Source organism: Sander lucioperca, chromosome 12, assembly GCF_008315115.2.
Source record: "Sander lucioperca isolate FBNREF2018 chromosome 12, SLUC_FBN_1.2, whole genome shotgun sequence".
Taxonomy (NCBI): domain Eukaryota; kingdom Metazoa; phylum Chordata; class Actinopteri; order Perciformes; family Percidae; genus Sander; species Sander lucioperca.
In genome coordinates, this window is record NC_050184.1 from 22,402,554 (window position 1) to 22,415,053 (window position 12,500).

At 42.1% G+C, this 12,500-nt stretch overlaps 1 protein-coding gene across 1 annotated transcript in view; it reads right to left on the reverse strand.

Moving 5' to 3' along the window:
- The window catches only part of slc6a8 (solute carrier family 6 member 8), a 53,632-nt gene that overhangs the window by 22,308 nt on the left and 18,824 nt on the right, over positions 1–12,500 (reverse strand). The window contains exons 2-4 of the mRNA XM_031293093.2: positions 12,385–12,500; positions 7,719–7,983; positions 701–833 (exon numbers count right to left, since the gene is read on the reverse strand). The exon at positions 12,385–12,500 is cut by the window's right edge and continues 16 nt beyond it. Coding sequence (XP_031148953.1) covers positions 701–833; positions 7,719–7,983; positions 12,385–12,500 — 514 coding nt within the window. The remainder of the gene's footprint in view (positions 1–700; positions 834–7,718; positions 7,984–12,384) is intronic.

Sequence of the window (12,500 nt, forward strand, 5' to 3'; positions counted from 1 at the left end):
TCGTATTAATGACATTGTGGGGACTGGTTCACACGCTGCCATCGTGAGGACTCATCTCCCAGCATCAGAATCAGAATACTTTGTCGATCCACTCAGGGAAATTGTTACATTGCAGTTGCTCGCAGTCAGATTTAAATCAAAATAAGAGTAAGAAAAAAACTAGTCAATGGCTGTGTCTCAAACCGCCTACTTGCACACTTCAAGCACTTACACGCACTTCAAGCATCGTCAGATTTTGAGAGGCGGTATGTCTAACTGTTCAGATGCACCAATCAGGGCCAAGGGGCATGTCTAACTGTTCAGATGCACCAATCAGGGCCAGGGGGGCGTGTCTAACTGTTCAGATGCACCAATCAGGGCCAGGGGGGCGTGTCTAACTGCGTGTCAATCACTGCTCATGCACACACATTCATTCTCCCTTGTGGGGGGAGGGGCTTAGGAGACCGTTTTGGGCTTTAGCTGAAAGGGGGGAGGGACTGAGAAGTTGTTGATGTTAACATTTTTCAAGTCCTGTATGTTCGCAATCCTACCTACAGCACCTTTAAATTATTTAATTAACACAACACCAAGCTAATGAATCACTGGAACCAGACTACTAATATGCTACGGCTGCCTGGAACATTACAAAAAAGTACATTGAAAAAAAAGTATGGCATGCATTTAAATTTGGTTAGCACAAGATGAAGTGTATGTGTGTTACCTTCCCAGTGGATTTGACTCCCTTCCAGACGCAGAAGTAAACCATAACCCAGACGGCCATCAGACACAACGTGAGCTCCCAGTTAAACTCTCCAGTTTCATCCAGACCAGAAGAGATGTTCAGCACCTTGTTCCTGCACAGAGAGAGAGGAGGATGACGTTTACATTAGGGATGCACCGAATCTAGACTTTTGGGGTTCGGCCGAATACCAAATCCACTGGTTAAGATTCTGCTGAATCCTCCTCCCATCCTCAGTCCATGAACATAGTAAACACATTAATGAAGTAAACAGTGACTGTCCTTCCTTTGCCGTACCTGAAGTTGCTACATTTTGGCTGCTGTCTGTAGATTCCTTCATGCACAACTCGTATTCTTTCGGATCTTACCAAATGTAACAGTGGTGATGTTGTGTATAGTTTAGGGTCCTCGCCACCACGAGACAAATCGGCATTGCAGATTGACCATGTAGCTGGACTTGAATGGCCTTCTTTTGACTGAAAGTACTGCCAAACTACACTTTTTCTGCTCACGAGTTCCACTTTCACTTTCTCACAGCCTACAGCATTGAACGCTCCACCTATGTAAACACCTTCCTGTAATCAACGGCGCCGTCATTACGTCGACCAGCGTAGTACAAGCGTAGGGTTCGGTTCGGTGGTTTAGCAGAAACCGAACCCCGTCAAAAAGCCCAATATTCGGCCGAATCCGAAGCCAAATCCTGGATTCTGTGCATCCCTTAAATAAAGTAGCGTGAACATAAGTAGCAGGTGTGAAGTGGCTGTAACATGTATTACATCTGGTCCCCCATAGGGTAATTTAATAACAATCATAACTATTATTATATAAACACTTTTGTATTGCACCTTTCATGCAAATGTATGACCCAAGACATGACTAAAAACAAAAGCAGAAAAATAAAATATGTAGCTGGACTTAAATCTCCTTCTTTTGACTGAAAGTACTGCCAAACACTGTGTTTAAGGTAAAATATGTAACTTTTCCGCATTAAAATGTCATAATGTTTAGCTTTTTTTTTTTAATGAGTCAGGACTTTACTTGTAATGTTATTAAACAAAAAGAAATGTGTAGCCCTTGTCTTAAAATGGTCCTTAATTGACATGAAAGTACTTCCTTGCTTTATGATAAAAGGGGTCGGTAAGGTGAAGCAGCTGTGCTGTGTATATTTTGACCAATCAGCAACGGTCATCCCTGCAAACCAGTGGTGTAGTCTACGTCAGTCATTCCCAAACTGTGGTCCGCGGACCACTAGTGGTCCGTGAGGGTACTGCAGGTGGTCCGTGGAAAAGCAAAATAAAATATAAAATAATAGTTTTTTAGGAAATTCCCATAAAAATTAATAATATGTATATTGATATACAATTGAAATTAAATTGTCATGTTATTGTGTGATTACTGAAATAGGCTAGTGGCGCTCCCCTAACCCTAACCCTAAAATCGGCAAAGGTTTTGAAATTTCTTATTACTGTATAGATTTAATACTCCATTGCTATGGAAATAAGCCTGTATATACAAATATGTGGCAGCCGTTGTGTGCAGTAAACTTTCTTTTAACGAGACTGTTGTACTAATGGGATGACCAGTTATAGTTTGAGTGCTAGTAGGCCTATTAAGAGGTGCGGATTAATTCAGGTAGGACTGTGTGTAGACATATTTTATTATGTGTATTATGAGGTGGTCCATGAAAATTCTTGATTACAAATAGTGGTCCACACGCACAAAAAGTTTTAAAACCCCTGGTCTACATGATACGCAGGTATACGGAGTATACCCACTAGGAAAGGTCAAGGATTTCAGTATACCCACTTACAAAAATGCAAGGATACCGTTACGTAATGATGATTGTTTTGTGGGAGAACTTTCACACTTACGTTCATAAATTCACCCCGTCTGTGTTGTAAGTGGCCTAGAACAACAACACTGTTGCTTGGCAGTCATTCTCTGCGCAAATTTGAAATTTGAAATTCAAAACTACAGAAAATAAGCCAGATGAGGCTGATGATTTACGCAATAACGTTACAATACACCCACGGGGTTGTCGCTCTGGGACACGTTGTTCTGGGACGGGTGAGTTTAAAGGTGCTGACACACCGAGCCGATAATCGGCCGTTGGACAGTCTGGCGAGGTCGGTGACTCAAGTCTGGTCGTTGTGTTCCGTGCCGTCGTCCGTTGGAGGAGCCGTCGGCCTTCATTTTGGCCGACCTGACATGTTCAGTCAGAGACAGGGCAGTCGGGACTCACCCGGAAACGGCGAGCGGATGAGCCTCTCAAAATCTGTCGAAAATCTTTTAAACTGACCTTTGTTGATCTGAAATGAAGACAGATTCAGCAACTGCACGGTACAATATGAGATCATAATCTGAACGAGCCGCCATGACAGTCTGGCTTTGAATTTCCGGAAAAAAGGGCCCACGTGACGCATTCGTCCAATCAGCTGCCAGTTTTCATTTTCTGGGAAACAATACAGATTTGCGCCGCCTGCTGCTATGGAGACGTATTATGTTTTGCGCACGTGCAGAGCGTACGCTCAAGTCGGCGTCTCCTCAGTGTGTTTTGAGGCATTTTTTTGGACCTCGGGGACCAGACTGATCAGTCCGACTGACTTTACTGCCGACGGTCGGCCGTCTGGTTGGTGTGTAACAGCTCTAATGCTGGGAGGGAAATAAATTACAGTATACTCACTACAAAAAAACTAGACTGCACCACTGCTACAAACCCTTTCCCAAAACTTTCTGTACTTTCAGAAAATACCTCCCCCGATCAGTTACTTTTTTCAAATAACGTAAATTAGACCACGGTCCCTGCGGTCGAAAAGGTTGCTAGTAACGGGGGAAAGTTCCTGTGGTTGAAATCGGCCTTTAGACTAGGTTCCTTTAATCACTCATTAACTCTTTTATTCATTTACACTCTTCTACAATCACCTGTCCTCACCTCTCCTGCTCTCCCTTAGAGACAGAGAGCTGCTGACCTGACTCTAAGTTCAGACACTAATGACCTGCTTCACCTAACGAACATTTTCACCTCATTAGCTGCTCGTTGTGTTAACAACCTGCCATGACAACACAGACTCACTGCTGCAGGAAGCTACTGCTTGGAAGATTTACCGCTGACTGTGATCAATGTCAATCACAGCAAACACTTCCCCAGATATTTTGAGGGGGTTGCATTGTGGGATAGTTATGCGGGTTTAGTGGCAAGTGTTTGCATAGTAGGGGTGGTAATCACAGGGTACCACACGATATGATACACAATATTTCTGCGATAATCAATATATCGCAACCCTATAATAATCCATCACCATATCGGTCTAACTATGATTACAAAATGCCTGTGCAAAAGTTTAGTGCTGGTTTTCTCTCTTTATTTCTCTCTTAATTCAGTGCAAGTCCTGTTAGAAAACAGCACAATTCTGCAGCACAAGTTTCAACAGATTGTAAATTAAAATGACAGAACTACAAAGCAACTATGGGTCCAGACTTTGGACTTAAACGTGGCTGGGGCAACTGTTAAGTTCCTCAAACTGCTGTCAGCCATCCCATTGAAAACCTCTTCCTCTTCGGCTTGTTAACTTATGTTCAAGTTTCCCTCATTCGTGTGTTGAGTGCCACCTCAAGGAGCCACGCCTTATTTTATTAATTATATATTGATATTTGGCGCCAGCGTAACGATTCTCATGTTGAACGAAGGACAAGTATAAATTGCAGTATTGATATTTTGCCTCACACCTATTGCATACTGTAATATGCCCCCAAAAATAGTCAGCCCAGTCTCACGGTAGTTCGTGAAATGTTCACCTAATTTAATCTATTGATTCGTGTACACGGACACGTTTATCTCGTTTTTTTCATGATGGTCTGGGTTGAAATTGTTTGCAATTCACGTACTATTGGTTTCATACTAAGGCTGCGTACATACTAAAACATCTTACTGTTTTAGCGTACATAATAGCATGTTAGTATGGAAGTTCGGACACAACCTTAGTTTCCTTTAAATCTGTTGACATTTCTTCGTGGGTCTGGTGGTTTAAGCTCTTCCTGTGTTGATGTGTCAAAGCATTATTTCCTTCTCTACTGCCACGTGGACTCTGTTGATGTTTTGGGGTTTTGGTTGGTGTGAGAAACACAGCAGGTTGACAGTTAGCTGACCACATACCAACATGTTTAAGACGGGATCAAGAGATTTACACAAGCAGGAGGTTAATCTGCTGCAATAAAACCTAATCTGTAAAATGACATCTAATAAATGAACTGTAACACAAAGGTCAGTCTGCAGTTTGAACGAATTGTGTAAGGACATATGATATAATAATGCAGCTATTGTAGGTCATTTTCCACCCAGGATAAAACAGATTTAGACATAGATGTATTTGTGGAAACAGTGTCAGCTTCAAACCTCTGAGTGGACATTTTCCATCATCCCTAACCCTAAGGCCGCTTTTCTGTGCTCATACTATGCTCATTTTCAGGTTCATAATTGTATTTTGAGGTTGTATCAGAATAGGTTTACATGGTTTAATTTTCAAAAAACACCATATTTTTGTTGTACTGCCCATTGCTGCAGCTCCTCTTTTCACCCTGTGTTCAGGTCTCTGTTTTAGCTACAGAGTGAGACCTCTCACTGCTGGAACATCTTTGTTGGCAGTCGCACATGCTCAGTAGCTAGGTAAGATCACATGCTCAGTAGCTAGGTAAGATCACATGCTCGGTAGCTAGGTAAGATCACATGCTCAGTAGCTAGGTAAGATCACATGCTCAGTAGCTAGGTAAGGACTACATGAGCTAGCTAGCTGTTTCTCCAACTTCAGTAGTACAAGGCAGGATTAGCCGGGAGACTTCTTCTAAATGAGGGCACACTTCCAACTTTGCGTGGAATACCTGCAGAACAGGGACATGGAAGTAGTTCTTTTGTAGATTAGGGTGAACTAGTGTGTGTTGTAGCAGTGTTTTGCCATTCAGAACGAGCTAGCATGCTAGCACTAGCATGCTACGGTTAGCCACCTCGTTTCGGCTAGTGACGTAGAAAGCCGTGCAGATTTTGACCAGCTCACCCAGAGACTGAAGGCAGGACACATTCAGAAACCGTATCTCACTCTAAACAGCATGGATGTTTTTTTTTCCTAGTTTGTATGTGTGTGGAAGCACCAGAGACACAAAATAACTCCCCAAATCCCAGAAAAAGTGTTTTTTTCATAATATGGACACTTTAACCCTGAAAAGCTTCCTTGTGTCTCATGTAAATCCTATATTTTTGCCTTCTTTTCAGAGGCAGAGAATCACAGATAGCGTGACCTTATTATTCCAGCAGAATACATGATCAAACTCTGTTAACATGCCTCTTAAAATTAAATGCTTATGCAATAAGCAGAGAGACATTTCTGGGAAACACTGAAATGAGTCTGTTTGATAAATATAACATGAGTTTAGGGCAAAATGTGTCAAATCTGCACCTTAAAAACAGGCACAAAAGCTGAAGTAAATCTGGCCTTTGTCTTTCTTTCACAGGTCCAGCTTTGGTGGCGGCAAATAACCAGACTGTGAAAACTCACAGCAACAGGTAGTCCGGAAACCTTACACCTAATACTAACCAAATATTATGCAAATTAACCAAACCTCAACACACAACACAATTCCAACCCGGCCTTTATTACCAGCGCATAACCTGAGTATGCTAAAATGATCTGGACTGATCAAACATACAGTTTCAGTCCAACAAAACCAAAATCTGAGCTAAGCTGTCCACAACAACCCACAGAAAATAGGGGTGTAAGAAAAAAATCGATACACTTCGTTTTTTACGTAAAAAAATATTCATGTAAGACAGTGGTTCACGTTTATGTTGTGTTTAAATCCCCTACCGCTAAATGGCCATGCTGAGACACAACTAGTGTCCTCACCTAACAGTACCTAGCAGTGCCTAGCAGTACCTAGCAGTGCCTAAAGGTGGTGACACACCAAAAAGACGGCCGACCGTCAGCAGTAAAGCCAGTCGGACTGATCAGTCGGGTCCCCGAGATCCAAAAAGTGCCTCAAAACACACTGAGGCGATGCCGACTTGAGCGTACGCTCTGCGCGTGTGCGAAACGTAATACGTCTCCATAGCAGCAGGCGACGCTGCTCTGTATTGTTTCCATTAACAGTCTGTCAGTCAGATTTTCGTCAGATTTTGAGCGGCTCATCCGCTCGCCATTTTCCGTGGGAGTCCCGACTGCCCTGTCACCGACTGAACATGTCAGGTCGGCCCAAATGAAGGCCGACGGCTCCTCCGACGGACAACGGCACGGAACACACCGAACAGACTCGAGTCACCGACCTCGCCAGACGGTCCGACGGCCAATTATTGGCTTGGTGTGTCTCCTCTCTAACAGTGCCTAACAGTGCCTAACAGTGCCTAGCAGTGCCTAGCAGGGCCTAACAGTGCCTAGCAGTGCCTAGCAGTGCCTAACAGTGCCTAACAGTGCCTAGCAGGGCCTAACAGTGCCTAGCAGTGCCTAGCAGGGCCTAACAGTGCCTAGCAGTGCCTAGCAGGGCCTAACAGTACCTAGCAGTGCCTAACAGGGCCTAGCAGGGCCTAACAGTACCTAGCAGTGCCTAACAGTGCCTAGCAGTGCCTAACTTTTAGCTAGAAGCTAACAACATAGTTATGGCTGAACTTTGGCCTACTTTAGCATACAAACAGAACCTGTGAACCACAATCCCAAACTGGCAGTTTGATTTTCTGTGTACTGAATTGTTTACCTAAAGTAAACTTCTTTGACTTTTATGCACATCATGTCTTTTTTTAAATATTAGTTTTTCTAAAATTATACTTAAAAAAATCCCAATATATATCGCCTTACGCACAGTATCAATATATATTGCAATATATTGAATCGTGACCCATGTATCGTGATACGTATCGTATCGCCAGATTCTTGCCAATACACAGCCCTAAAAGAAAAGAACCCAACCCAACCTTAGCTAACCTGTAGAGCCCAACCCAAATAAAAACAGAAGAACTTACTCCCAGAACTCGATAATTGGTGATCGTGCGTTAGCCATCTCGGCACAGGTCATGTTGTTGCTCATGGTAGTGTTAGGGAGGCTGCCGTTGCAGTCCTGGTGACGGAAGATCTCGATGCAGTTGAGCGTGTTCCATTCGTTGTCACAGGTGGACCACGGGAGGGGGGAGTTAAAGGACTTGATTAGGTAGTAGAAGCCCCAGGCCAACACCATGATGTAGTAAGTGTTGCAGAAAAACACAATCACCATGGAGGCATAACCCAGACCTGACGAAGAAGAGGAGGAGAAAGAAGATAGACATAAGATCAGGAGTCAGTAACTAGCCAGGCATCACAAGTTTATTTACATAAAGATTTCATACTGGAGAGAAAACATGATGCACTTTACATTAAAATTAAGAAGAAAAGAAAGAGACTGTAAATTATAAAAATAATGATATAAAGGAAAAATATATGGCTGAGCATAATTGGAGTAATGGACATGATCCCTGTGGAACTCCATGTGGTGAATTGACTCTGTAACGGAGACCTTTAGAGACCTTTAGAGAAGAATAGCTATGACTTAAACACGTGCACGTAACTTTTAGGATTAAGTTTAACCTTCCTGTTTTCCTCGGGTCAAATTTGAGCCGTTTTCAAAGTTTCTATATCAGAAATTGTGAAAAAAATAACGTGGAAGGTTCCATATGACGCTCTTCACAAGTAAAATAAATGATCAGTTCACTACTTTCATTGAATTTTTGAGTGTTTAATTTTAGACTTAGACTTAGACTTCTCTTTATTGATCCTTTTGGGATGACTCCCGCAAGGAAATTAGATTTCCAGCAGCAGATTTTAGCAGCTTACAAAACACTCTTTAAATAAAGAGGTATAAAAAAATACAGTATAGAAAAAATACAGTATAAAAATAACTATAACAATAAACTTTTAGCTAAATATTTTTACAAAAAGTAAACAAACAGTAAACAACAATAAACTACAGATAAATAAAGATAAATATATAGATATATAGGACTGTGTATGGTATTTTACAGCATTTTGAAAATAAAAAGCTTCAAAAACATCTAAAAATGTGAATAAAAAAGTGTCAAAAAAGACTTCCAAAATGTTAAAACACAGGTTTTAATTTAAAATTTTGACCCACATTAACAAAAAATGTCGTGGTCGACGGGAAGACATCACAATGGTTAAATGATTAACGAGATAATTTCATAGATCAATTTCAAAGTAAGATTTATTCCTGTACGTTGGAATTCATCATGTGTGAAACAACATTTTCACGTGCACCAACGTGACATCACGACTTCACGTAAACATACACGCCCACTTTCCTAAAGCCAAGTGGCGTCTTATCTGTACCAGAGATGTTCACAAGTCATTTCTTGGAAGTCCAAGTCAAGTCTCAAGTCTCTGGCCTGATCTGATCTGTCCCTAACACTGTATTGTTAAATCTTATGAATTCAAAGTATGTCCTGTAGCTACCATCCATACAGTCCAGTATCAAAATCAGTTGTAGGATAACTTTATGGGGTCAACTTAACACATCCCTCTAGCCCTCTGACCTGGTGAAATATTAACCTAACTCTGTCACATCATATGGATACAACTATAAAGATACAATGTGCCTGTTCCCAGCATTAGCACAACACTTTGCGATGGTTAGCTTGTTACCTGTGACGATATATGCTAAATGTAACGTCTCTTTCACTCCCTTGACGAGTCTCGGAGCACGAGCGAGTCACGTCTGAAGTCAGCTGTTTGTGCGACTTAAGTGCGACTCGAGTCCCCATCTCTGATCTGTACGCATTTTGAGCTATCCGCCGTGTTAATGTCCGCTGTATACAGCCTAGACATACACGCGGATAGCTCAAAATGCGTACTGACTTTCTACAGCCAAGTGGCGTGTTATCTGTATGCATTTTGAGCACCGTATACAGCGAACAGGTTGGGTTTGGGAAAAGAAGAAAGCTACGGTTGGGTTTAGGAAACGTGATACGCGGGACCCGATCCCCGGTCTCCTGGGTGAAAGTCCTGTGTTTGACCCATCCTCCCCCCCGACCAACCTCCCTACCCATATTTTCACCCTTTCATACTACTCGCTACGGCGTCAATTCACACGCAATCACAAGGTAATGTAAGTCAATGGAGGCCAAACGGCGTTGATAAACACGCTAAAAAGCGAGTATGCGTCTTGATAACACGCCAATAATGGCATACTAATTGGCGTGTCATACATACACCACTTCATGAGATCAGTCTGTTTGCGTATATCGGCGCCGCCGGTCGAGCCAGCTAGTTCCTGTTTAGCGCTCCGCTAACTTGAATGGGGATTAAGTGATCTAATCGTGCGGCTCTTCTAGACTTTCCAAATGTGATCGGACAGAATGGACTTAATTCTGATAGTGAAACAAGTCATTTTGTCGGAGTTGTGACGCTCAAAAAAATGTATCCAATTCACGCGTCAATTCACACGCAATCACAAGGTATTGTAAGTCAATGGAGGCCAAACGGCGTTGATAAACACGCTAAAAAGCGAGTATGCGTCTTGATAACACGGCAATAATGGCATACGAATTGGCATGTCGTACATACACCACTTCATGAGATCAGTCTGTGTGCTCATATTATCTTAGTTTATGTTTTCACGTGTTCACATTTCCTATATCGTGAATTTTCCATGTGATAAAAAACTTTTTTTTGTAAGAGTGACATTAATTTTTCACATTATCTATATTAACTTGTGTGGTTTTGTTTTGTGTGAAGTGTACCGTATTTTCCGGACTATAAGTCGCTCCGGAGTATAAGTCGCTTCAGTCAAGAAGAGGAAAAAAACATATATGTCGCACTTGGACTATAAGTCACATTTATTTAGAAATTGACTTCACAAAATCCAAGACCAAGAACAGACATTTAATCTGGAAAGGCAAGTTATTCAGCTACACAATAGCACACAGAACAGCAGGCTAAACAGGTGTCTGGTATGTTAACGTAACCATTAACAGTTATTCAGCTACACAATAGCATAAAGAACATACTGTACCTGGGAGGATGAATAGGCTAAATTAACATAACAAGCCAGCGAGTCCTACTCCTTGGTTCATGTCAGTCAGTATGAATTAACATTTAAAAACACATTTAATTATATATATTTTAATACATAAGTCGCACCTGACTATAAGTCGCAGGATCAGCTAAACTATGAGAAAAAGTGTGACTTATAGTCCGGAAAATACAATATTTGGACTCTGCCAGATGTGCTGACTAATTAATCAGCTACGAGTCATAACTACACCACACCCGGGAGCTGACAGCAGCGAGGTACAGCTGTACTGGGTCAATGGTCAACGCTGTAAATGTACATTTATGAGTTTATGAGCAGTGGTATCATTTGACCCTGAACTCCTAAAAACCTACTTCACCTGTGAGGTGAAACAGACGTGCATTATTACACCGAGCTCTGCCAACACCTTTTCAAGTTTAAAGGTCAAAGGAACGTCTGTGTAGTAAACTGAGCCAATAATACGCTCACTGTGGCCGAAAAATCGGATAAAGACTGTGTAAAGTAAACAGAGATATAAAGGAATCTGTGTGTGTGTGTGTGTGTGTGTGTGTGTGTGTGTGTGCGTGCGTGTGTGTGTGTGTGTGTGTGTGTGTGTGTGTATACATGTGTGTGTGTGTGTGTGTGTGTGTGTATGTGTGTGTGTGTGTGTGTGTGTGTATACATGTGTGTGTGTGTGTGTGTGTGTGTGTGTGTATGCGTGTGTGTGTGTGTGTGTATGCGTGTGTGTGTGTATGCATGTGTATGCGTGTGTGTGTATGCGTGTGTGTGTGTGTCTGTGTGTGTGTGTCTCTGTGTGTGTGTGTGTGTGTGTGTGTGTGTGTGTGTGTGTGTGTGTGTGTGTGTGTGTGTGTCTCTGTGTGTGTGTGTGTGTGTGTGTGTGTGTGTGTGTGTGTGTGTGTGTGTGTCTGTTTGTGTGTGTGTGTGTGTGTGTGTGTGTGTGTGTGTGTGTGTGTGTGTGTGTGTGTGTGTCTGTTTGTTTGTGTGTGTGTGTGTGTGTGTGTGTGTGTGTGTGTGTGTGTGTGTGGGTTGCTGGTAGTTTTCGAGCCGTGTCTGCAGGCACGTACAGCAGCAATTCGCAGATTATCACATGCAGATAAACCTCGAAAAAAAGCTGAATGTTTGTTTTCAGACTGACTCAGACTCACCTAAACCTGTTTACTGCATGGAGTTATGACTGTTGACATGGCAACGGGACATTAAACGGGGATGTTAATGGTTTCCGTGCGAAAAAGAGTAAACGCTGTTTTCATTCACAAAACATGTATACTTTTTGGTGGATAGAATTTGATATATTTTAATCTTTAATCCTGATTTTCACATTAAAAGGGTCATTTCGGACCCTATTTTCCCGTGCATTTGTGTTTAATTTTACTCAAAAAATTAGGCATCATTTCATGTAAATGAGGTGCAGTGACTACATTCCAAACAGAAGTGTAAAACGAGTGGAAATAAGTTGGAATCAAGTTGGCTAGGAAGACTTAGGACAGAAATGGGGGATAATTTACAGGCTACTTTATGCTTTATAAACAGGCAAACCAAACCAGGTAAATTTTGGTCGATGGGAAGACATCACAAGGGTTAAACAGAATATCTTTGGCGTACTGCACCTTTAAAAAGCGGAGCAATGTTCCAGACGTTGATGCTGCCGGCCTTCATGAACTGTCCCAGAGCGATCTCCAGGAAGAAGATCGGGATTCCTCCAACGACCACGATCAGCAGGTAG